This window comes from Botryllus schlosseri, chromosome 5 (genome assembly GCF_051294905.1).
Source record: "Botryllus schlosseri isolate E-star chromosome 5, Bs_hap1, whole genome shotgun sequence".
NCBI lineage: Eukaryota > Metazoa > Chordata > Ascidiacea > Stolidobranchia > Styelidae > Botryllus > Botryllus schlosseri.
This window is the reverse complement of record NC_137240.1, coordinates 1,010,998-1,037,377: the sequence shown is the minus strand read 5'-3', so window position 1 is coordinate 1,037,377 and position 26,380 is coordinate 1,010,998. Positions and strand designations below refer to the sequence as shown.

At 38.3% G+C, this 26,380-nt stretch overlaps 2 protein-coding genes across 3 annotated transcripts in view; one reads left to right on the top strand and one right to left on the bottom strand.

Moving 5' to 3' along the window:
* LOC145438543 (ubiquitin-protein ligase E3C-like) overlaps window positions 1-26,062 on the top strand; it is a 28,142-nt gene extending 2,080 nt beyond the window's left edge. Inside the window, exons 4-22 of the mRNA XM_080315877.1 lie at window positions 21-121; window positions 184-341; window positions 1,098-1,247; window positions 2,210-2,449; window positions 3,589-3,740; window positions 4,449-4,633; window positions 7,964-8,059; window positions 9,074-9,213; window positions 14,161-14,293; window positions 17,232-17,331; window positions 17,601-17,769; window positions 18,808-18,917; window positions 20,036-20,189; window positions 20,443-20,684; window positions 21,228-21,352; window positions 21,943-22,092; window positions 23,662-23,858; window positions 25,457-25,587; window positions 25,853-26,062. Coding sequence (XP_080172003.1) covers window positions 21-121; window positions 184-341; window positions 1,098-1,247; window positions 2,210-2,449; window positions 3,589-3,740; window positions 4,449-4,633; window positions 7,964-8,059; window positions 9,074-9,213; window positions 14,161-14,293; window positions 17,232-17,331; window positions 17,601-17,769; window positions 18,808-18,917; window positions 20,036-20,189; window positions 20,443-20,684; window positions 21,228-21,352; window positions 21,943-22,092; window positions 23,662-23,858; window positions 25,457-25,587; window positions 25,853-26,020 — 2,901 coding nt within the window. The 3' untranslated portion in view covers window positions 26,021-26,062. The remainder of the gene's footprint in view (window positions 1-20; window positions 122-183; window positions 342-1,097; window positions 1,248-2,209; window positions 2,450-3,588; window positions 3,741-4,448; window positions 4,634-7,963; window positions 8,060-9,073; window positions 9,214-14,160; window positions 14,294-17,231; window positions 17,332-17,600; window positions 17,770-18,807; window positions 18,918-20,035; window positions 20,190-20,442; window positions 20,685-21,227; window positions 21,353-21,942; window positions 22,093-23,661; window positions 23,859-25,456; window positions 25,588-25,852) is intronic.
* LOC145438544 (lactadherin-like) lies at window positions 10,683-13,586 on the bottom strand. 2 transcript variants are annotated; one of them, XM_080315879.1, is made up of 5 exons: window positions 13,128-13,586; window positions 12,756-12,794; window positions 12,507-12,650; window positions 12,164-12,330; window positions 10,683-10,893 (listed from the first exon to the last, which is right to left on the bottom strand). In XM_080315879.1, the coding sequence occupies exons 1-5, from the start codon at window positions 13,345-13,347 to the stop codon at window positions 10,747-10,749; spliced, it is 717 nt and encodes a 238-aa protein (XP_080172005.1). In that variant the 5' UTR covers window positions 13,348-13,586; the 3' UTR covers window positions 10,683-10,746. The 2 variants fall into 2 exon arrangements, with proteins under 2 accessions (XP_080172005.1, XP_080172004.1); XM_080315878.1 differs by having other exon boundaries at window positions 12,164-12,339; window positions 13,128-13,578.
* Window positions 26,063-26,380: the final 318 nt, after the last annotated feature.

Here is a 26,380-nt window from a genome sequence, read left to right as displayed (position 1 = left end):
CGGACACTTTCATTTTCTAGATTTGGTTTGGGAAAAAGCTCATCAAGGAGAAGACAAAATGGATTTCCAGCGATGATAAAAATCTCTCTGCGACCTTGAAGGTTTTACAACTGTCTTGCAAGTAACTTCGGGACTTGATTATGAAATTACTCGCTTGGATTATTGATTTTTTTCTCTATATAGGAGCATTGGATCGGCAGGCTCTGAGTCTAATATTACAATACCGCTTCGTATCGTTGAAACGCTCACCGATCTTGAGCTGTTGAAGAAAGCTCACCATTACAAGGAAGATGACGTCAGGTCTTCCGTTTTGAAAATGTGGAATGATTTGATTGATATCGGTGAGTTTGTGATCAAGTTGTTTCTAAACCTCAGACTTGTACAAACTAGTGGAATTTCAAAATAACTAACTAGAACTTGGATTAGTCACTTTTTAAAACTCAAAACTAGAACCAGAACTACTCACTTTTCAAAACACCCAACTAGAACTACTCATTTTTCAAAATACTCGACTAGAACTGGAATTACCGGTAGTTACTTTTCAAAACTCACAACTACAACCTACAACTACTCACTTTTCAAAATACGCAACAAGAACTAGAATTAGTCACTTTTCAAAACTCATGACTAGAACTACTCTGCTTCCAAAATAGTCAACTAAAACTAAAATTACCGGTCGTTACTTTTCAAAACTCACAACTACAGCTACTCGCTTTTCAAATCTCTAGCGAGAACTAACGACCTTCAAAGATCCACGACTGACTAACTAAAATACAACTAACGAGATTGAATTCCGAAACATGTAATACGAATTGCTGAATTTCAAACTAGCTTAGAAATATCGGGTATAGATTCGGCATTTTCGGTGAGTAGTTTTATAATTAATAATGCTGTTTTTCAAATCCAAAGATTTTTTTTCCTCCAATTACTACACCACCTCTATGGGGTGCAATTGAGTAATTTTATGAAGTATTCGGAAAATTTAAAAAAAATGTTATTTTCGAACAGCCCCACGGTGCATGTGTTATCATTGTTGCCTTCTGTTTGATCTGTATTTCGGTATGATGAAAATAACGACTCTCTCTCTTTCTCTGCAGGTTACTTCAAAGGCATTTTAAACCTTCTCTCTACGAGAGTGCCATTTGATCTCGAACCGCAATTTGACCACGTCAGAGCCCCGACTCCACTCGCTGAAACTCTGCTCAGTTTACTTGTCCGTCCAATTACTCTTGCCACAAATATTGGAGGTAAATGTTGAAAGATGGAAGCGAATGGCTAATACAATAGCAATTGAATAATATTTTTGGCTGACACTCGTCAGGGGCAATCGTCAGCAACTAGTAGAGAATTGAAAAGAACATTGTACATCAACAACCGTATCTCAAAATATGACATATGCGTGAAAATTGTAATACTTAAGGCGAACAGATGGCTTACAGTTAAACACATTGTAGTATCAATGTACTATTTTGGATAATACACAAACTAGGATGATGGATTTTGCTATACAACATTAGAATTCTCTACTAGTTGCTCCTGATGAGTGTCAGACGAAAATAGCTAGGTTTATTTCAATATGAAAATGGTATACAATTGTATACTGTAGGCTACTATGCATCCAACCAGGGTTGTAACCAAGTCGCAAGGTTCCGAGTCACAAGTCAATCTCAATTTATAGTTTTGACTCAAGTCAAATCGAGTCATTTTCAATGCACCACCGAGTCAAGTCCAAGTCAGTGAGTAGAGGGTCGAGTCCGAATCATAGTGTTGTGACTCGAGTCCAAGTCATAGTGTTCACTCTTCAATTTTGAGTTCAATTCGGTTTAATCCGCTTTTTTCAACACTGCTAGAGTAATATAGAGTGGCTCACATTCATAATATTGTAATTTTCCTCAGTCCTAACAGTTTCTGGCCCTATTTTCCATGAAATACCATAATGTGGTGACTTAACTATTCTTCGAAATTACATATTGTCTGTCTTGGCCGTCCTAGTCTCGAGTCATGTGACTTGGTTCGGGTCATGCACTGCACAATGACTCGAGTACAAGTAGCGTCAACACACAAATTGGCTCTACTCGAGTCATTTTACGCATTTGAAAAAATGACTCAAGTCGAGTGACCAAAAAATCATGACTCGATTCAGTACAACCCTGCATCCAACACACTTTGAATGGTCTCTAACGCCGTTGTCTTTAATCTTCTGTAACAGGCTCAAAGGTTACTTCCACAAGTCTCATGCGAGACTCGATCATGAAATCGTTTGTCCGCGAGGTCGTGCTCGGGCACCCGAGCACGCAACTCTATTACTTTGTTCATCCGGCGTTAGGAAGGATGCACGGTTTGCCCGTGGAACTCTTTGTAAAATGCACACGTGAAATTTTGGAAAGCTGTCAGCTGGGATTACCTGCCATGTTAGGATCGTTATCGCGAATCGTACACCCGAGACTTGGTAAGTTTACTTTTTGCTGTGAATCATAGACAGATCGTTTCAATTTAGTGATTCATGACCTTGACCATCCTGGCGAACCTTTACACCACTCTGCAAGCCTTCAGCTAACCCCATATTTTCACTTGGTCACAAAATATAAATATATTACATTAGTTAGAATACTGGTACACAAAATGAACTGTGCGTCAGAAACAAAACCATTATAACGCGATTTTCACAGAAAACGAAAAGATTGTAATGAATATTTACTTCAAACCAGAGTTCTGTGACTTCTCTATTTGCATACAAACATGGACAATAGGATTGTTCAAAATTACTCTTTTTAAATTTTTGCGGCTATTTGATAAAGTTGTTAGATCGGCTAAAAAAATGTTGCGCACCGAATTTTGCTCTATTTCAACTGGTAGATGTGAAGCTGCAGGAGTTTGAAAATTTTTTATTTATTGTAAAATAAATTGTAATATTTTTTTCATTTTTTTCAATTTTACCGTCCACCCCATGGGCTCTCTACTTCCCATGAAGAGCGAGCCGCATTTCGACTATAAAAGATGCTGCAGGCCGCTGAACATTGTTACCTCGTATTTGTAGTCTACTAACAAATTCACTGTATATACTTGTTGTATACTGGCGTTTAATACATTTTTATGCATTTTTTATGCAGTTGTTTTTATGTTTGAATATGTCATCTTTATGGAGCGTTCATGGCATGCATTGCCAAGTCGGTATATGCATCTTCAATTCCTTCCACCGGAGACCGGAACTCTTTGTTTAAACGCGCGAGGAAGTATAAAATTACAGTATCTGTTTCCGTAACAGAGGCCTTTGTCACTTTGACAGTGATATGAGAATAAGTCTTCTTGGTTTTAGTGATATACCAAGCGATTCTGAGAAAGCAAATCCGTTGTTCCACGGAGAGTGGAAAACCCAGTTTTAGTCTTTTAATTTACCTTTCCTTGTCGTGATCTGTTCAAGCTTGTGGTGGTGTGTGTGAGTGTGTGACACTCTTTAAAAGTGCACTACCCAGTGGGATTCTCTTGAACTATAGCCCAGACAAATACCAATTGTGCCGTAGCTCTAATTCTAATTCTAGTCTAATTTGGAAAACTGAAAATTTGATAACTTTTCAACTCTGATTGCAGAATCTGCATCGTTGTCTTGCTTCTCGGAGTACTTGCGTTGCGTGCGATATTTCGTGGTTCATCTGCCGACCCCGCCAAATTCAGACCCCGACTCCGACGATGATTCCGACAGTGAAACCGAAGAGATGGAGTATCAGCTCTCGCATTCAGAGGTCAGGCATGTTTTGTTGACAACAGACTTGTGCACACTGCAAATTTAGTTAGTTGATGGTCAACTACCTAATGGTTTTTGAGTAGTTCTAGTGCTAGTTGCGCATTTTAAAACAAAATTAGTTGTAGATCAACTAGAAAACACGTGTTGACAATGTTCTGTTGTGTGATGTCCTTGCAGTCATTGCTAGCTTAGAGTCATCACTATGAACAGTGGCGTAGCCAGGGGATGGTTTTGAGGGTCAAAACCACTCCCATTTCTAACTTGTACTGATGTTTATGTGGAAAGGCGGTCCAATTCCGATGAAATAAAATGAACAAGGGAAAGGTTGCTAATTTTTAAAAGACTTAAGTTTTAGTTTTAGTTGTGGGGCTTGAAAAGTGAATAGTCTTAGTTAAATAGCCATAGTTTCGAGTTATACAATCAAGTAGTTACCTCTAGTTCTAGTTGTGACTTTAGCAATATGAGTAGTTCTAGTTGCGAGCTTTGAAAAGTGAGTAGTTCTAATTCTAGTTGTAGTTGTAAAAAGTGAGTATATGTAGTTTTAGTTGCGAGTTCTGCAAAATTAAGTGGTTCTAATTCTAGTTCTAGTCGAGACTTTTGAAATGCGAGTAGTTCTAGTTGTAGTTGCGTAATTTGAAAATTCAGTAGTTTCGCAAGTCTGAGTTACAAACATCATTTTCCACTACATGCAATTTTCTTTGCGCAGGAAGGCCGCGTGTCGACGTCAGAGCTTGTCCGGGACAGCGAGTCTGTCCTGTCGTCGGAACTGTTTGTCGACTTTGTCGTGGACAGAAGAATTTACGAGTCGCACACGAACGAAACGCTGGACTCGATTTGCGCCATTTGTGATCACTTGATCACCGTGAAAAAAGTGAATGTTCAGAAAAACAAGTGAGACTATGTGTTAATATTATTTTTCTGCTTGGTTACCAGTGAAATTACACGTTTATTGCTGCTTACTGCAGTGTATTTACCAACAAAAATGATAGTTATGTCACTATTCTCCACTGCGAAAGGCTGTAAACCCTGATTATCCATTATCGCACCATACGAAACATTTTGTAAAAAGCTACACACTAGGGCTGTTAAAAATAACTTTTTTTTCAAATTTTACTGGATACCTGATAAAATTGTTGGGTTACATAAAAAAATACTGCACCCCAATTTTGGCCCAATTCCAAATTTGGATTTGGAAAAAATAGTATATAAGGTGTCAAATTCTTTCGTTATTTATTACAGATCTACCCACCGTAAATACTATGATTAGAGATCTTAAATTGTGAACGTCAATAATTTCGCTTCCACGGGTTGGAATTGAGCCAAATTTGTTGAGCATCGTTTTTTTCTGTAAATAAATCCAGTGGAAATGACTTTGTCACACAGTACAAGGAAATGGGTATGATCGAAAAAAATACCAAATTATCTCCAATATGCTGTAAAACTGGCAATTTTACTCTTTGTGGTTGCATGGAAGATGCATACCGTATTTAAACTTTCCACGCTGTTCATGTTATGTGGCTAGGGTGGAGTGAAAAATGGAAAATTTTGAATTTCAAAACGGACACTTGATATGTGGTGCCAAATTTAAAAAAAATAATTTCTATAATAATTTTGGGCTCGTGCACCCTCTAGTGGTCGTGCAATTGCACCGAACGAGCCAAAAATAGCTAATTTCGCTATATATTGATTACCGCTTATGCTAGAAAGCTGATTTTGTTCTTAAAAGATGCGGAAGCAACAAGTTTCTATCTCACTTCCACAGAACTTTTGTCTTAAAAATGGACAGAAAAAAAGTTACAAGCAAATTATTGATTTTTAGGATGTTTTTAGGTAAAATTAGGCACTGAAGCAGTGGCTATGATGCCAAAAGCTTGTAGTGATTGATCTTATGACTGACAACTCCATATTAAAAGCACATAAATTGCAAATCCATATTGAAAACACAAAAACATCAATTCTATATCGAAAAAAGATATATTTCGAAGATGGATTCACTTCCAGAGTATTAGTATGCACAAACTTTAAAATCTTGTTTCGTAATAAAGGATTTCATCTGCTTTCGAGATTTCAGTCTTTGTGTGATGAGGCCATCACTACATTCAAATCCCGACACATGAGCAATGGGCATATGCTTCGGTCACCACTTTAACGTCTCTTTCCACTTCCTGGTTGTGCCAAGGATGATTGATCCTTAATGGTGATGACCTTAGATTTTTCTGCTCAAGATATGAAAAGCTTTTGATTGCTGGTGGATGTTCCGCATCTTTTAGATGCAAGTTGACAATTTGGTGTTGGCCTTGATGCTTATAATTGGGATTTTGAACAATCTGATTCTAGTGTCAACGCTGTTTTTAGGTTTCGGTTCATTAACACATCCTCCTTCTAAGTCGCCGATTGGAATCTGATATTCTGTTTGATCTGCTCATAGTTATAGACTTGCAAGTCTTCTGAGGCCTTCATCATCATCACCGAGCATTCACAGATGTGCAAAACATGCCTTTTGTTGTAGCAAAGATAGTGCAAGGTTACGAATTGTGTATTAGAAAGCTTTTGTAACATGGGAAACTGTTGCAGAAGTTTTTAGCACCATCAACAATGGAATTGTGCCTTTTTATTTCAAACCATGACGGAAAATAAACCTCAATGCAGAATTGAGCAAGATAGCTCAGATTGCTTGATGGATGACTTTGTCGCACATAGAAACTAAAAATTCGGCATGTTCTATGTGGGACTGAGTCATCCATAATTGTACCTTTTTATTTCAAACCATGACGGAAAATAAACCTCCATGCAGAATTGAGTAAGATAGTTCAGATTTCCTGATTTTTTGAGGTTCTATACATAGCAATGATAGCATACATGTGCGACAGAGTCATCCATCAAGCAATCTGAACTATCTTGCTTAATTCTGCATGGAGTTTTATTTTCCGTCATGGTTTGAAAAAAAAAGGCACAATTCCATTGTTGATGGTGCTAAAAACTTCTGCAACATAGTTTCCCATATTACAAAGATTTCTGATACACGAATTCGCAACCTTGCATTACCTTTGCTACAAGGAAAAGCATATTTTGCACATCCGGATAATGTCTTTTGGGAATGCTCGGCGATGATGATGAAGGCCTCGGAAGACTTGCAAGATTACAACTATGAGCAGATCAAACAGAATACCAGATTCCAATTAATGACTTTGAAGGAGGATATGTTAATGAAACGAAACCTAAAAACAACATTGACACTAGAATCAGATTGTTTAAAATCCCAATTATAAACATCAAGGCCAAATCATACCACTAAATTGTCAACTTGAATCTAAAAGATATGGAACAGCCACCAGCAATCAAAAACTCACCATATCTCGAGATGGAAAATCTAAGGTCATCTCCTCAAACATCCTTGGCACAACCAGGCAGTGGAAAGAGACGTTAAAGTGGTGACCAAAGCATCTGCCCATGTGTCGGGATTTAAACGTAGAGATGACTTAATCAGAGAAAAACTGAAGTCTCAAAAACAGATGAAATCTTTTAATACAAAACAAGATTTCAAAGTTTGTGCAGACTGATACTCTGGTAGTGAAATCATCTTCGAAATATATCTTTTTCAATATGGAATTGATGGTTTTGTGTTTTCAATATGAATTAACAATTTATGTGTTTCCAATATGGAGTTGTCAGTCATAAGATCGATCACTACACGCTTTTGGCCTCGTACCCTGCTTCAGTGCCTAATTTTACTGAAAAATGGTCTAAAAATCAATAATTTCCTCGTAACTTTTTTTCTGTTCATTTTTAAGACAAAGTTCTGTGGAAGTGAGATAGAAACTTGTTGCTTCCGCATCTTTTGAGGCCAAAATCAGCTTTCTAGAGGAAGCGGTCGTCAATATATAGCAAAATTAGCTATTTTTGGCTCGTTCGGTGCAATTGCACGACCACTAGAGGGTGCACGAGCCCAAAATTATTATAGAAATTATTTTTTTTAAATTTGGCACCACATATCAAGTGTCCGTTTTAAAATTCAAAATTTTCCATTTTTCACTCCACCCTATTATGTGGCGTCATAATGATTAATACTTGTCTCAAGGCCTAATATGCGATTCAGAATAGAAGCACTCAGCCCTAGTCAGGGCCTCAGGGGCTAGGGTAGGAGTGGGTTAGGATTGGTGTTCGCCAAGTGCTGAATTGGCTGGTAACCTTGTGCTCGTGTTAACAAAAGCAATACTTTAGGTTACTACGCACTTTGGCGTTCTCTGCGACATTCCTGCGTCAACTGTGGAATTCGTTGATGACTTTATGCACCAAGAGCGGAATCACGGGAAAAAGGTAAGTTTAGCTGCGATTTCAGTCGGTCAATGGGTGATAAAAAGCTAAATGGATGATTTATCCTCAAAACTCTGGCATAGTTTATTGATATTTAAATGAACCTGAATATTTTCGGCTGACACTCGTCAGGGGTAATCGTCAGCAATTAGTTAATGACTGGAAAGAACATCGCATATCAACGATCGTATCACCAAAATATGACATCGCCAGCATGAAATTCGAATAAGAGACCGTTCAATGTGCTATTTTTAGATGGTAGATGTCATATTTTGACAAATGGAAAATTTTCAGCTTTTCACAATTAGATTATAATTAAATGAGTGCGTAGAAGCATGTCAGAAATTAGATTAGAATTAGATTAACGGCATTTTGCTCTAATTATTCTAATTCGACAGCTAGGATTAATTATTTGCCCAATTTTGAACTATACCATTAGATCTTAACTGCTGGTCCGTAGCAAGTTTCCTGTTGGTCGCCGATTATATTGGAATTTTATATTTCAATTCCAGATTGCAAGAAGTTTGACCGTTATCCATTAATTCGAGAAATAAAACATCAAATTTCAAACTGATTTTGAAGTTTGGATAATATCTTTTGTGTGGCGTCTCCATAGACTGTTCAAAAGTATTCGTTTCACGTAAGTTATAAGTTAAAGTTAGGAGAGTCAAGTACAATTGGGGGCACTTGTCGGTAGGATATAATAGGGATCATAGCAAAGTCCCATCTCTTTCAAAGAATACCGAATAAACGCAATGAAGTTGGTAGTTTCTAACGGGTCTTCGCAAGCTTTGCCCTCCAGAATCTGCAATATAACCATTAATAAATATCTAATATCAGAATAGCAGCTTTAAATAAAGTGAGATTTTTGAAGGTTCGCCTGTCCATGAGGTACAAAAGGTTGAGAACCGCTGATCTACACCATACTTAACATATCACATTCAACCTATTTTTGTTTGTATGGTATTGATAAGCACGGTTGACGAAAACAGAATCTCTCTCTCTCTCGGTTGGCAGTGTACCTCTCGTGCAGCTGCTCATAGAAGGACGCTCGATGAATTCGAGCGAAACGTCGTCTGTCCGTTCGAAACTGGTCGTGTTCTGCGCGCTTTTCAATCTCAATCTGTTGGCGGTTCCGGACACGGACTTCTACTCGGGTTGGTAGCAGGGATGAGCGGATTTAGTATTTTCAAATCCAAGTCCAAATCAAAATCCATAATGTAATTGATACAGAGACGAACATGGGTTTGGATTTGAACTAAGCAAATTTGATGATTTTTCCCAGATTTTTATCGGATCTGAATTTAAGATTATTTTGAAGCTGGATTTGGAACTGATATTGTAACGTCTCATACTCATACCGCGTTTGATCGGATTTCAGTCGTTGCCGAATATGGACTTGAATATGGCCGCTAGAATTGTTCAATATTACCATTTTTTTTTTTCAAATTTCGCTGGATAGTTGAAAATATAGTTAAGTTTTATAAAAAAAAAGCGACTGCACACAAAATTTGAGTCGATTTCAGCCAGTAACACCAGAGCTATGACAATTTGAAATTTTCACCATTTTTGTAAATTATAGTATCTACAGTGGCAAATTTCGTCACCTTGCTATGACCAAATGATACTTTGTCCCGCGTTTACATCTTCAATTGGGCCTGCGGTAGCATTTCGACGCTAGTAACCTGGAAATTACTCTACTGTCGAGCCTACACTCTGGGAACTGTACAGTAGGGTTGTTCAAAAATGACTTCTTTTTCCGGATTCTGGGGATTCACTGATTAAATTGTTAGGTTGCCTAAAAAAACGCTACACACCAAATTGGACTCGATTTCATCTGGTAGATGTAGAATGCACAGGAGTTTTGAATTAAAAAAAATCATAAAATAATTTTTCAAATTTTACTGTCAACCCCATGAAATTATCAAGTTGTCTAAAAGAACGATGCTTAAGAATTTTTGCTCACTTTCAACTAGTAGAAGCGAAGTTATTGCAGTTACAAATTTTTGGTTCGCGGAAATTGACCTGGACGGTGGGTTATTCCATAATTAATAGGCCTAATGAATAACACAAATAACTTCGCTTCTACAGATTGGAATTGCGTCAAATTTGTTTTATTTCGTTTTTGTAGACAACTTGACAATTCCATGGGATTGACAAAAAAATTTGAAAATTTATGTCTTGATTTTTTCAAAATTAATTCAAAATTTTCAAACTCCTGTGCGTTCGCATCTGCTAGTTGAAATCAAGTGAAATTTGACGTACGGCGTTTTTTTGCCAACCAAGCAATTTAATCAGTGAATCCCCGGAATCTGGAAAAGAAGTTATTTTTGAACAACCCTACTGTACAGTGACTTGGAGACTCGACCCTCTGCTCCCTGACTTGGACTCGGGGTTGACTCGGTGGTGATTTCTAAATAACTCGACTTGACTTGAGTCAAAACTCTAAGTTGTTGAATTGACTTGTGACTTGTTAAATACCCTGGCGTTTGCCCGCAAGTGTGAGGTACATATTTTCAGTGACACTTGTTTTTAGTTACTATGGTGACAGGGACAGCTTTTATGCAACCTCATGCTTGTACTGTTTACATACATTTGATCTGGTAAAATCAACACAGAAAGCTACTTAATTTGCAGAAATCAATGTATTTTCGTATTTGAAAGAAATGAAACCAACTCAGGCTCCATTTTCAAGGACAATTAGCTTTAACTACGTCCATTCGAAGACACATAAAAGTATGCCAGGTCTGTGGGTAGAGACGCACGTAACGACAAGTCACAGGCTCGGGGAACCATCCGATTACCTTCGTTGTCTGATCGGAGTTTCCTTGGAATATCTGAAAATAACATGCTGTAGGTTTGACCTTTTAATCACGATAGGGTTTTCGAACACTGTATTGGAAAAATTGGCAATGAAAATGATCCCCCAGGGTAACTAATGTTAGCAAACCTTGTTTAGTCATAACGATAAAACATACAGTAGTGACTAGTGATTGTAATATTTGAAACTACGGTATTCAATAAAACACATGAAGTTTTGCTCCGAATTTTACTGGTAGTTGATAAAATTCTTGGCACACGTAATTTGGCTTAATTCCAACCTGTAGAAGTGGAGCTATTGGAGTACAAAATTTCATATTTTAAAAAGTAGTATTTACAGTCGTATATTCTTGTGTTCTTCTCTATATTAAAATTGTAGAACTACCCACTGTTAATATTAGTCTATTACTATTATTTCAAATTGTACAGGTTGAAATTGAGCCAAATTTGTTATGCATTGGTTTTTAGTCAACCTAACACTTTCGTCAACTATCCCGTAAAATTAGAAGGACAAAGTCATTTTTAAACAACCCCAATGCACAAACCTCTATACGAGACACAAGGCAATGTATTGAACAGACAGGGTAACGGTAACCTTGGCCTACTGGTATAGTAATAATGTCCGGCGTAATAGCTTTCATTATCTTCCACTGTATGTACAGTAGGGCTCTTCAAAAATGACTTTTTTATCTCAAATCGTACTGGCTACTTGATAAAATTGTTAGGTTACCTAATTTAAGCCTGCACACAAAATTTGGATCAATTCCAGCCAGTAACCGCTTTGCTACAGGAGAAGAAAATTTCTATTTATTATATGAAAATAAATATTCAAAAATTTCAAAATTTTCTGTTCACCCCATGAAAGTTTTAGTGGAGTTCTTGCCGTCGAAAACTCTGGATTTGAATAAAATAGTATTTACGGTGACCGATTCTTTGTTTATTTATTATAGTTGTGCTCACCGTAAATACTATTTTATTCAAATCCAGACTTTTCGACGGCAATAACTCCACTTCCACTGGTTGGAATTGAACCAAATTTTGTGTACAGGCTTAAATTAGGTAACCTGACAATTTTATCAAGTAGCCAGTACGATTTGAGAAAAAAAGTCATTTTTGAAGAGCCCTAATGTACAGTGTATATACCATAAATGGCACCTATTTCCTGTCAAGTATGTTTGTTTTAAGAATATGTTCTGTTTGAATGCAACTCTATAGTTACGATAAGGTCTCGTCACATGCAAAAGCTTGGCCCTCAAGGGCCCGTATTTTGAACATTCCCATACCAACCTTATGTTTCCCTCCTTCGGTGATTATGGATAAATTGGTATCTGTGACTCCACATGCTACCTTGTACGTCGTGGCCCAATCCGAACTACCGTTCGGACTGTCTCGGCCTTGTGTAACTGTCGCTTTGATCAGGTGCGGCGAGCCCAGGTCAACTTGTATCCATTGACCTATGGTTGCTATTAATATGATAATATGATATCACTTCTCGATGGGAAGCGGAAGAGTCACATGTCTTGCAATAAGGGCTGGGTAAATCTCTCACTGTTCGACTTAAATCATTAGAGTTGATACTCAATTCGGAAGAATCATTGTGCTCAGCCCTATTATAATATGTTGGGCATACTTGTTAGGGGGCACCATGCCCCCGCGTACAGAGTCCTGTCCAGGCGTCCATATTTTGCTAGGTGACGGGCGTTATAATCGGTGGATGAGCTCATAGATGAGTCTGGTATCGCGCCACTCTTCACCCCAATTAAACAATATTGGACTAAAACACAAAGAGAAATGAATAAGTTTGTGGCCAATATCAAAAAGGTAAGGCAATGATAAGCCTTTTAGCTACAAACCCAATTCTTTTGGTGTCTCAACTTACATGTGATCTCGGGATTTCTCTCCATTCTTTCCAATTTACCTGGAAAAGCAAAAGTTTGTAATAGAGGCCGTGATTTTAATAGTAGGCTGCAGGGCTGTAACCAAGTCACAAGTCAATCCTACTTTTATAGTTTTGACTCAAGTCAAAATGGTCATTTTCAATTCACCATCGAGTCGAGTGAGGGTGCAAAGGGTCCAGACTCAAGTTTGAGTCCAACCACCTCTTCCCTTAACAGGTTTATTGAAACAGATAAAAGACAAAATTAGTCTGGAGTCTTGATCAAGTCATGTCGATACATAGAGTGACTCAAGTCGAGTCACTTAAAAAGGTTGACTCGCGTCATTACAACCCTGGCAGACTGTCAAAATTTACTTTTCAGAACTTCAAGCTGACTCATCAGCTCTGATGGATCAAATTCGTCTCCTTTGTCCCCTTTCGGCCCGGGCGGACCACTCTTACCGGTTTTACCCATACATTCACAACCTACGTCCGATCTATATCCATTAATAACCGTTGAGCAGAAGTCGAGGACATTCTGGCGGTATCCGTACGCCATGCCAGCAAGATGAATCGCTATGAAAACTTTGAACATCTCTGTTTTCTACTGCTGGATATAACTGCAGAGATATGTGTTTCCAGGAACGCAATACTACAAATGTATGCTTGAGACACCGCAACTGATTTCTTTAGGCTAACTCGTCTTGTAGTTTTGACGATGCAGGAAAAGCCACTGAGCTCATAAATCAACTTACGTCAACAGGAAATCGCTGTCAACTGAAGCTGAAACGTATTTTCTGCAACTGTACACATTCTGCAGAGTCTGCATCAGGGTTGTAACCAAGTCAGAAGGCTCCGAGTCACAAGTCAATCTTTTATAGTTTTGACTCGAGTCCAGTCGAGTCATTTTCAATTCACCACCGACTCAAGTCCAAGTCAGCACACAGATGGTCGAGTCCGAGTCATGGTATAATGACTCGAGTCCGAGTCCAAGTCAATGTGTTGACTGCTCACTGCTCAGTTTCCAGTTAAAGTCTGAATAAATCCACTTTTTATAACTGTTTTGTGATATCGAATGATTCGCGTTTCAAATATACTCATTTTTTTTACTTTTAGCAGTTTTTGGACACATTTTCAAGTACCAGTACCAATAGACGAAATCCCAATGGTATGGTTACTTTTCTATTCTTCAAAATCACAATGAAATGTCGGTATTGGCCGTCTGCGCAATGACTCGAGTTCCGGTCGAGTCAATACAAAGGTTGACTCGAGTCGAGTCATTTCCGTATTTTGAGAAAATGACTCGAGTGATTACAACCTTAACTGCATTGTCTCCGAGCTCATCTCTGACTGGTGCGAGCCGCTGGTTATTCCGTTCATTTAATCCCAAAATTTGACTATTCTCCAGGTGTCGCCAGTCGAATGACGTTTTCCCTCCCAAATCTGGCTTCAATAGCGGCGTTGATACGCGACGTCTGTTTGTCTGTCATCAAAACGACGCTTCCGGAGACAAGATCGCATTTCGGAAAATATGACATCAGGTTCGCGAAATTGCAAAAAGATATGAAAAGTGACTGACCACTAGGGTTGTTCAAAAATAACTTTCTTTGATTCCGTAGATTCGCTGGTTAAATTGTTATGCTGCCCAAACAAAACGCGACACACGAAATTTGGCTTTCTTCCAACTGGTAGATGTGAACGCGCAGGAGTCTGATAATTTTGAATTTGTTGTAAAAGAAAACTGAAAATTTATTTTCCAAATTTCACCGTCAACCCTATGAAATTGTTGAGTTGTCTACAAAAACGATGCAAAACAAGTTTGACGCAATTCCAACCCGTACAAGCGTCCAGGCTATTTTTGCGAATCCATATTTTCAAGTGCAATAATTTCGCTTATATCGCTTGGAAGTGAGAAAACATGGTCTAGCGCAGGGGTTCTCAGCCCTTTCTTGGCCGTGGCCCATTTTCCAGTTTAAAAATGTGCTGTGGCCCACCTGATATTTTAGAGTCATAATCCTGTTTAATGTGTGGTCATGGAGAGCGCCGATATGCCAATTTCTCTAAAATATGCGCTGTTTTTCTCTAACTGATCATATTTAAATCTCGATATCCCGGGACATGAAATCGCGCGAAGCGCGAAAAAAAATTCAAGTTGAATAAATATCCTCCAACAAACGACCAACGACATAATCTTGGGCCCCTTCGAGTTCCCCCATTGGGGGTGAGAGTGCGGTATTTACGGCCCTGGTAGATCATAAGCTAAAACTTCTAAGTAGATTATTTTCGTCCGCTGCTCCATTCTCGTCGCGAAACAAAATGATCATATCCCTACACTGTGTGATTGGGACTTAAGTGATAGGGGAGATGCGGTACCGATGGATCACTGGGACCGAAAATACTTGAAAAATTCTCCATGATAATTCCATGATTACACTCCGTGAATTTGTCTACAATTACATGCTGACAGAATCTTTCCTCACATGCAAAAAAATCGACCTGCGTGAGTTATGGGGTCTGTGACGACTGATTTACGTTTTAGGGGGTGTAAAGTAAATTTGGATCGACATTTGCATTTTTCTATATCCCCTTGCAGACTAACAAACCCGCCATAATTTTTGATGTGAAGTATAGGGCTTGTATCAGCGTATATAATGGCACATATTTTTTGAATCAATGCTGTCCTCGAGTGGACTATTTTCAAGTCAATTACAATATTTAGGGGGTGGGGGACCTACGGTACCATAGCCAAATCAAGCAAAATAGATGGACCAACTAATCACTTAGCAACAGAAACTCGCCTACCCATATATTATATATAGGCTGTAAATCATAGTTACCTGTGGTGTTTTATCGATATTACGAGGTATTTGAAAGTCAAAATGCCGATTTGCGGGTAATATGTATGTGACATTAATTTTGTAAGTTTAGGCGTAAATCAAAACATGATTTTATGCCCACATTTGAGTTGATATAAACTATTTTATTCTTGAAGGTCGCGACGAAACATTCTTCATTGGCTTGCTGTAGCTTAGCTTATAGTACACAACAATACAAGTTAACTCATTTGAGTTTTTGAGCGTATGTCTCATAGGTCCCATGGTCGTGTGCCTTTGGACCCACCGGGTGGGGACCGATGACACGTTCGAGCAACAAACTTTAAACGTTTATAAATAATTCTTGAAAAGGCGGATATTCATGTAAATGTCCGCGGTATGTAGAGCTTGTATCGAAGTGTTGAGACAGCAAAAGATCTGCTATTCTCGGCTGACGATTTGGGGGCCAGAGATCATTTTGCAATTTTTGATCCATCGGTACCACATCTCCCCTACTATTGTGGGGAATATTATAATCATTCTGGGCCAGCTTCGAACAATTAATTGGTGGATGGGGCACTACAGAGAAGTGAAGGATGATTTTTCAATATGCATGATGTACTTTGTATGTCTTGTACCGAAACTGCTGAAGTCGCGATGTCAGAATATTCAATCCAATGATACAATCCATTCCTTTCATTATGTACAATGATTTCCAGGCCGGACATTTTAAACCGACTTCAAAGATCAATGCGCTCCGATGAATCCTCAATCCATTAAGATTCGTTGAGGTGGTGCAGTATACCTCCGCCAGAAGTTGCTAATAATTTGCAATTATGGCTATTGTTAGCTTACAATAATACGGCCAGCAGAAGTACAGTAAATCTGTACATCAATTTCACTTCATTGCGAGCTCATTGCATACCCCTTTCAACGCCATACGGCATATGACGCTGCCGGAATACTTGGCTACTTTAGCATTATCTTCCAGTTATTATACGCTTGAAATTATTTTAGTTGCTGTTAGCCGTAGGTTGTCATAGCCAGTACAAAAAGCTACCGTTCCTCCCTAACGTTTTCGATTCGTACATGCTGACTTCATACGTGTCACTACGTCTAATCAGGGTCGGATGAAAAGCTTTGTAGCTATGTTGCCTACGTATAATTAGATAATACGAATATATTTATAGCGAATAACATAAGAAATACAACTAAACTTACATTAATTCTAAAATTTTTTAAATAGCTCTGTGGCCCACCTCAAAATGCTCTGTGGCCCACCAGTGGGCCATGGCCCACCCTTTGAGAACCCCTGGTCTAGCGTCATTCTTTTAGACAACTTAACAAATTCATTGGGTTGGCAGTATAATTTGAATTTTTTTTTTATAAATTCAAAAAAATTAAAAACCAGTGTGTTTACGTGTCCAGTTGGAATCGAGCCAAATTTGTCGTGAGCGTTTTTTTTGGCAACATAACAATCAGTGAATCCCCGTAATCTGGAAAAAATAGTTATTTTAAAGGCTAAAGAGCCTAGATTTTACCCTTTCACAAAGAAATCGAATATATATATATAAATTAATCGTTAGCAAATTCGATGAATTGGTAATGATTACAAATCACGATCACGCCATGTCTGGTATTGCGAAAATTGTTTGTCGCGTTTAAGGTCTGCGTTGAAAGCTTTGTCGACTGGACATCCGGTCAAGTCCGATGATAGCAGTAAGGAGGAGCTCGACATAAGAAACAAATTCATTCATCTTTTCAGGGTAAGCTTCTCTCTCTTTTTAAACAAGGCTTTCAGATTACATAAGTTTGGAATCACGCAAATTACGTTGATTTGTTCACTAAATGCTCTTTTTTTGCTCTTGTTTTCATTTCTAATCATTTTCTAACATAACTCGTCTTACTTCTAATTCAGAATGTAATAAATTATTAAGTAATTCTATTTCTAATCTAATTCCTAGAAGCAATATCTAGATACTGTTTCGTGTAATTCTTTTCGTTAATTCAATGACTCTTAATTTGAATTTTTCAGACTTGTCGAAGGCTGGTCAAACATTTGCACACGAGAGATTCTCGAAGGGCCTTCATCGCGAAAGGTTCCTGGCTCTCCAATTCCATTGTGATCGCGCAATCGAACGATCTGGCCAACCGTTGGTACCGCAGATCGGGGAATGAGAATTCTGTGGCGGCCCATCTTGCCAGTGGGTATTTTCAACTTGTTTGGTTAACACAAGTCACAAGTCAATCTCACCTTTGTAGTTTTGACTCGAGTCAAATCGAGTCATTTTCAATTCACCGCTGAGTTAAGTCCGAGTCCAAGTCAGTGCGCGGAGAATCGAGTCCGAATCATGATATTATGACTTGAGTCCAAGTCATCGTGGTGACTGCTCAGTTTCCAGTTAAAGTCTTGTTAATCCCACTTTTGATAACTCTGTTTGATGATATCGAATGGTTCGCATTTATAATATACTAATTTTCCTCACTTTTAGCAGTTTCTGGTCACGTTTTCAAGTACCAATGCCAATAGACGAAATCCCAATAGTGTGGTTACTTTACTAGTCTTCGAAATTACAATGAAATGTCGGTCTTGGCCGTCTGAGTCTCGAGTTTATACGCAATGACTTGAGTTCAAGTGACTCGAGTCATTGCAACCCTGCTATATAAAAAAGGTTGTTCAAAAATAACAAAATACAAAAGTTTGAAAAATTCCAATTAGAATGATAGCTACACAGCTTTTTTTCCTAATTAGATTAGAATAAGAATGATAGCTACACAATTTTCTTCCAAATAGTTCAGAAACAGAATTACTGAATGCGCAGCAACCTGGAAATTTAATTTAATTTTAACATAGAAAGAAATGCAACAAAGCTCAGGCTCGGTTCATATCAGTTACGTGAGAAATTCTTCGACTAGTAATTGTAGAACCACCCACCGGAAATACTATTATTTCGAATCCAAAATTTTGAACACCAATAACTAACTTTCGCTTCTACTGGTTGAAATTGAGCCAAATTTGTTATGCAACCAATTTTATAACTCCAATAGCTTTGCGTCTGCAGGTAGGAATCGATCCATATTTGGTTTGAAATAGGCATGTTTGCAAAAGTACAAAATCATCTTCAATGTGATTTAGAACTGGAATTATATTCTTTGTGCTCCCATAAAGGGTAGATAGTTGCTTCCCACATCATTCATACTCTCTTGATGTAATAATGAGCGATACTCGGGCATTCTCTCAGATTCGTCGGACGAAGACATTGTTTTATCGGTGAATGAAGCGCGACAGCTAGCAGTCCTCATAAACATGCCGTTTGTGGTTCCGTTTGACGCAAGAGTATCGATATTCACGGTGAGTGAGTGAGTGACATTTTTGGTCGAAGTAACCATTCTTGGTAACAATATTCCTGTGGAAATAACGGTGTAACATCTACTCGATTACAAGCTGAGATAGCAATATCTAAGACAGGTCTGCCGCAACTGAACAGTTTCGAAATATAGTTGGTCAAGGTTTACATGCTTTTAGCGTTTAATCCGTGGTGGCGTATATATGCCTATGTCACTTGTTAACTATTGCTTGCAGGCTTTAATTATGTCTTCTGTATGTGTGTGTTGGTTGTGTATTACTTCAATTTGTTTCAACATATGAGGTTTCGTATTCCATCCACTATTTCGACTAATCATTATTGTTACTTGAAGAGCGTCTTCAAGGTACAGGATTTCAAAAAACAATTGAATGTTATATTCATGTTTAATATGGTGACCGTACGGCCTCTTTTAGGAGGATTTTTTCTTCCTTCTCAAGAAATTTGTCCTCCTTTTTAGCCTAAAATGCCCAAAAAGAGTAGGATTTACGGGAAAAGCTAGAGTTGAGTTTGAAAAATGACCTTCTTTTTGCAGTCAACTCTGATAACGTAAGGTTAAAACCGGTATTTCGGGAGTCCAGTCGGGTAAAATAACCCTTTTTTTAGTCAACCTAACAAAATAAGCTCTATAAATATAACAGTCGGCCATTTTCTGTCATCTGTAGCAACTTTTGCCGCATGTGAAAAGAGTCTACCTTTCCTGTTGTCCAAAATGGTAACCCTAACGTTGAATATGATATAGGATGATCTCTTCGTCTCGAGTATTCGAAATGAAGTCATATTTTGTGATGAGATTGTTGATATACAATGTCTATCCAATTCTCTACTAGTTGTTGACTAATGAAGACTAGTTAGCCCTTAATATTACCGCACCTTGGTCGAAAATACCTGGGTTTATTTCAAAATCAATATAATATTCAATTAGTATTACATAATACACTGAGGCTATGCTATACATCTACAATTCCCCTTATATGAGCAATACATTGCATGTATAATTAGTAATTTCCTCTATTTTCATTACTCGGTTCATAATAGTCTGCGACTCGAGCAGGTAAATCACAGATAATACAGAAAACTGTAAAATCAAACCGATTTCTCTCAGACGATGCTCCAGAAAGAACGTTCGGGTCGCGAGAGCTCTCGTCAACGAGCCATAGTGGAGGCGGGGCTTGCTTCTTCGACCATGACCAACGAGGTCAAAGTTCGACGAGAATTTCTCTATGAAGACGCTTTCAACGACTTGTCTCAGGAAAACGGTATTTTGCATTTTTTTTCTACAATGTATTGCAGCTTTGGATATCATTTTATTTCCAATCAAATTTGTAAAACAATTGGTAGCGTACTATGACTCCAATTGTAATCTAGTTTGGAAAAAATAACTGTAGCTATAGCTCTAATTCTAATCTAATTCTGAAACAAAAACCTGTATAGCTATCATTTTGTTTCCAATATAATTCGGAAAATCTGTCTACCTTACTGTAATTCTAAGTCTAACTTTTCTCATCTCAGCTCCCAACCTACGAAAGCGTCTTCGCGTCCAGTTTGTGAACGCCATGGGTCTCGACGAGGTCGGCTACGGGGCCGGGGTGACGCGGGAGTTTATGCAGCAAGTAATCAAGGCCGGGTTCAACCCCACGAGGGGCATTTTCAAGTCTACGGCGCAAGGGAGGCTTTATCCGAATCCCCATGCGGCGCTGGTCATGCAGGACGCGGACCGGCATTTTTTCTTTCTGGGGAGGATGTTGGGAAAGGTGAGACTTTGATTTTGACGAAATCTCATGCGAGAGATTGGGAATCTGCATTTGTCAACCGTGCAAATTAATGTAAATATGGGAAAATCCAATTTGGCGGAATGTGATGAACATATCAGAGTTTAAAAACTAAAGAATTTTCAGCTATAAAATTACATTTAAATTATTAGATTTAAAGAACGGCAAATGTCTGTACGCCAAGCTTGGCTCGTTTCGAACGATACATTTGTCCTGCAAGAAAACTTCAGGAAAACCAGAAATTACATTAGAATTAATACCCGCATCTAGAATTTAATTTTGTCTTGTGTCTTAATCCATGTCTAAATCTGATAATTGCCAAAATTTGCACGAAATTCCCATCAAAATTGAAAAGTATCAGGAATTTTGTAACTAAATCCAATTTCAACTTCAAAATGATTGTGAATCCATAATCCAACCAAAATCATCAAATCCTTCAATTTTTTCAAATACAAATCGAAATCCGTGCTCGTCTTTGGTTTGCTGGTGACAAAATCGTCTGTTCAATGCGAGCATTCTTTTCAGATAATAGATGAGGGTATGCAAGTGGAACTGCCGTTCGCTTCGTTCTTCCTTTGCAAGATTTTGCAGAGAAAGTCCGCAGATGTCGACATCAACCATTTACAGTCTCTCGATCCGGACTTTTACAAGTGAGGGTCAAGCCTGCGATCGCCAGAAATACTTGTGCTTTTCTTAAATACTCGAGTAGCTTGTGACTTTGTGCGGTGCATACTTGGCTGGTTATGATGTTAAACTGAGATTCCAGATCTACTCGACAATCTTTAGAAAAAACTACTGACTTTTCACACTTTAGATTATGAAAGGTGGAAAATATATGGGATTATTTCGATGTCAGTATATTCTTCGTTGTGTAACAGAATATTGAGCGTGGAATTTGTCATCACAGTAACAGTAACAGTAGGGAAAGTTTTTGGGGTTCCTCCAAACAGCTTACAGCACCATACTGCATAACTGCTGAGTATTTAGGAAGCTCACGAAAGCTGTAAAAAAAAGTTGCAAAAACTTGCCCTACTGGTGAGTAACTTCGAAAAGTATGCGAACATACTTTTTGAACCCAACCACTCGGGTACTTTTCACATTTTCTACTTCTACTTGACATAGTTTTGACATATCTTGGAGTTCGCAACTTTTACTCTCGAGTAGAAAATTACCTTGTCCCTACACTGACTAGTTTGACGCTCTTGACCCCCCTACTCTTGTTAAATGTCCTCATTTCCAGGAACCTGATGTACCTTCATGATTACGAGGGCGATGTCTCGGATTTGGGCCTCAATTTCACCGTGGTTGACGAGGCGCTGGGTGTGACCAGGGTGACGGAACTGGTCCAGAACGGAAAGAACATTTCGGTCACCAACAGGAATAAAGACATGTAGGACGGCTGTTTGCAGACTTAAGCTAGATAATTCTAACTGTATAATTAAACTAATTGTAGCAGAATGTCAGTCATTTAAATCTAACTTGTGAGATGTTTCTCATTTTCAGTCTAATCTCATTTTTTGTTTTCATGAAATTTTCACTCAAATCCAAGTCATTGAGCAGAGGGTCAAGTCCGAGTCATGGTATTATGACTCGAGTCGAGTCCAAGTGATCGTGTTGACTGCTCAGTTTCCAGTTAAAGCCTTGTTAAAACCACTTTTTCTAACTCTGTTTGGTGATATCGAATGGTTCGCATTTAAAATATCTAATTTCCCTCACTTTTAGCTGTTTCTGGTCGCATTTTCTAGTACCAGTACCAATAGACGAAATCCCAATAGTGTGGTTACTTTACTATTCTTCGAAATTACAATGAAATGTTGATCTTGGCCGTCTGAGTCTCGAGTCATATGACTTGGTTCGAGTCATGTGAGATGACTCGAGTCCAAGTCGAGCCAATACACAGATGGACTCGAGTCGAGTCATTTCCGTATTATTAGAAAATGACTCGAGTCATCAGGAAATCGTGACTCGAGTCGGACTCGAGTCGAGTCATCACAACCCTGGTAGAAGCGTATCGTGCGAAACGAGCCAAGCTTGGTCCACAGACGTTTGTAATTCTCATTCTTGTCAGAATCAACTCTGATTTGATATGAAGTGAACTTGAATTTTGTGGTATTTTTTAACAATTTGTGATTTCGTTCAATTTGCAAGTTGTTGTGTATTCATTGATTCTGTTTCTAATTGAATTTGAAAAATATCCGTGTAAGTATCATTGTTGTTCCAATCTAACTGCTACAGAAGGATTGTATCATGCCGAACGAGTCAAGCTTGTTGTACAGATATTTGCGATTCTCATGCTTATGATTGGAGCAATTTTTTTTTACGTAAAAAAAGAAAGATTTTGACCTAAAAAATTAAAATTTCGACCAAATTTTCACCTAACGTATGCAAATTAGGTGTTTTCTCACCTAATGTTAGAGTTGTACTACTTATCTTCATTTCTGGTTGCAACTGTCTGCCCTGTCGGAGTAGTTTAGCCTGAAAAAACTTTTTTGACTCAAATGCTGACAAATTTTGCATGAAAAAACTCAATTCAAACAAAATCTGGCCCTATGAAGAATTCCAGTAGTTACATCACGTATTATGGTAGGAATAATTGAAATATGTTGCCGTAAAATGTCAAATGACACCGACAGTGCAAAATCTGCGATACAAACGAAATGGAGGTTGCAGAAAAATTTTGACTTCGGAAACAATTTTGATTTTTTTAACCTGACTCTACAATTTTGACTTTTTTTGACGTGTCAAAATTTGCTCTATTTGTCATAGTGAATTCTTACATGATATGAACTCTATTTTTGTTGCATTTCTCCTTAACTTTGGATTTACTTGAACTAGCAAGTTTCTGTAGATTCAGTCACTGTGATTCTGATCTAATTTAGATAAGTTGAAAACTTTCTAGTTGTCCGACCTCTGGGAAGTTTTCCCTTCCTGAATGAAATCATATTCACACCCTTTACAGGTACATGCATTTGATGGCGAACTACAAGCTTAACGTACAGATGAGGTCGCCGTGCTATCATTTCCGACAGGGCCTAGAAGATGTGGTTAACGTAGACTGGTTGCAAATGTTCGACCACGAAGAAATCCAGACTTTGATAGCGGGAGCGGAAGTTCCCATCGACATGGCAGACTTGAAGTCAAACACGATGTATTCTGGTAAGACTCATCATATTTTACCCTCCGCTCTCAAACTACCGCTCAATTGTATTTGCATTGGCCGAATGACCATAGACCAGACTTTTACAATCTAGCTAGTTGACGATCTTAGGGCCAAGCTAACTTCTTGATTTTTGAGTGGTTGTAGTTGTAGCTCTAGTTGCGGATTTTAAAAAGTGAGTAGAGTTCTAGTTCTAATTGTCCATTTCATACAAAAATTTAGTTGCCAAACATGTAGAAAATGCGGGTTTTCGTTTGGCGTGAATTATGATACCAGTGTTCTGTTGTGTGATGTTCTTCCGGCCATTGCTAGCTCGTTGAAACTACTCCCATTCGAAATGCTGATAAACTAACAATGAACGACTTACTGCAAAATTGAATCTAGTTGTTTGTGTTTTAGTTACGCATTTTAAAAGTAGTTGGTTCTAGTTTTCTTTGCGGGTTTTGAACAGGGAGTAGTTTTAGTTCCGGTAGTTTGCGCAAGTCTGCCATAGACGTTATTTTATTCATTAATTTCTGATTATTTTCCATCATGCTGCGTATTTTTACTACATTTGTGTATTTGTTGGTTTGATGTAAAGTTTGAATTCTCCTGGCCTGTGTTGCTCATCTTTGACGACTCTGCTATACCGAGCCTCCTGTCCATACCTTGCACATCTGAAGGGCGATTTTTTTTTTGACATGTCAAAAAAAAGTTAAAATTAGGTCAAAATGGTAGCGTTAGGTCAAAAAATATCAAAAATTTTCACAAAGTTCAAACTTTTTCGCAACCTGCATTTCGTTTGTTTCGTAGATTTTGCACTGTCTGTGAACTTACCATTTGACATTTTACAGAATGTAGCCTACTTCATAGACCTATCGTTAGTAGACGGCCCATTGTCTGCTCATTGTGAATTATAAATATACAAATAAACGAATAGGTTGACATGGTGTTATGCTCAACGTACCGCAATATCTTAACTCAAGCAAGACTGCGTGGGCAGTTCTTATATCAAGAAGGGCATGATGAAAAATTGTGATGCAGACACCATTGCCAGAATGAAGCAACACGGTGTGCCACCAGCAGTGCACGCACAACTTCAGTGTTGTCAGCCAGCAACTGATGCTGTTGAACGTTCTTTCTCCATTCTTGGCAAGCTACTTAGCAAGGACAGACACTTTCTACACGAGAATGTAGGAAATTATCTTTCGTTGTAGTACAAATTTTTATATATTTCTACTACTGGAATTTTTCGTAGGGCCAGATTTTGTTAAAATGAAGTTTTTTTCATGTAAAAATTTGTCGGTTTTTGAGGCAAAAAAGTGTTTTTGTCAGGCCAAACTACTAAGGACAGACAGCTCCAACCAGAAATGAAGAGAAATAGTACAATTTTAAGATTATGTGGGTAAAACACCTCTAATTTGCATGCGTCAAAATTACGATTTTTAAGGTCACAAAATGTCAAAATTTTGATTTTTTAGTTCAAAATCTTCCGTATTCTAGGTAAAAAAATCGGCCCACTTCTGTATATCGCATCTCAACCAACTGCATTTTTGCTATGTATGTTATTGATTGGTGCAGTTGACAAATAAAGATACTCTCTCACACTCCTTTTCAGCGGGCTACGCGGCCGACCATCCTACGATCGTCGCGTTCTGGGAAGTTCTGCCGCAGTTGAGCAACGAACAATTGAGTCAATTTCTCTTGTTTGTGACGAGCTGTTCGCGACCCCCACTACTCGGGTTCAAGGTTTGTTTTATACTTGAAGTTTTCAACATCACAACTAGATAATATGGGTAGATGTTATATTTTGAATGAAATATCGGTGTTGGGTAATTTTTGTGATGTCAAAGCATGGTAGTAGGCAGTCCAGAGAGCTATAATATCCGCATAAGTACATAATTGTCCAGGAACACCTTGGCAGCAAACGCAAACCAAACGCTCCACTCCTGGCGACACTTGAGCATGCAGTTGAGTTTAGGTAATGGTTGATTTCGTATTATTCTTTCAATAGGAGTTGGACCCTCCCTTTTGCATCCAGCGTGGCGGAGATGAGGACCGCCTACCTTCCGCTTCTACTTGCGTCAACCTACTCAAGCTACCCGAATACACGGACGCGGAAACGTTGAAAGCAAAGTTACTGTATTGTTTGCAGAGTCAGTCGGGTTTTGAGTTGTCCTGATCTGTGTTTTGTCGTTTGAATATATGTGTCGTGGAAATCTTATCGTGGGTGGCACCCTGCTGTCCTGAGTTGTTTTGTCGTCGTGAAATTCTTAGGGGTGGCACCTATACTTTACAAACTACTCTATTTTCAAAACAACTAGACCTAGGCACTTTACAAAACTCGCAACTGGAATTAGACACTCTTCAAGCATGGTAACTAGGGTTAGAACTAAACTAATCAATTTTGCAAACTCCATCAAGACACTTTTGAACAATACAACCAGAATTAAAATGAACAAACGAAAAAAATCCACAACTAAGAAGGTTTGTGAGCTGGATTACAAATGAGGTAAGAAATATTACAGGTAGGATCGGCATT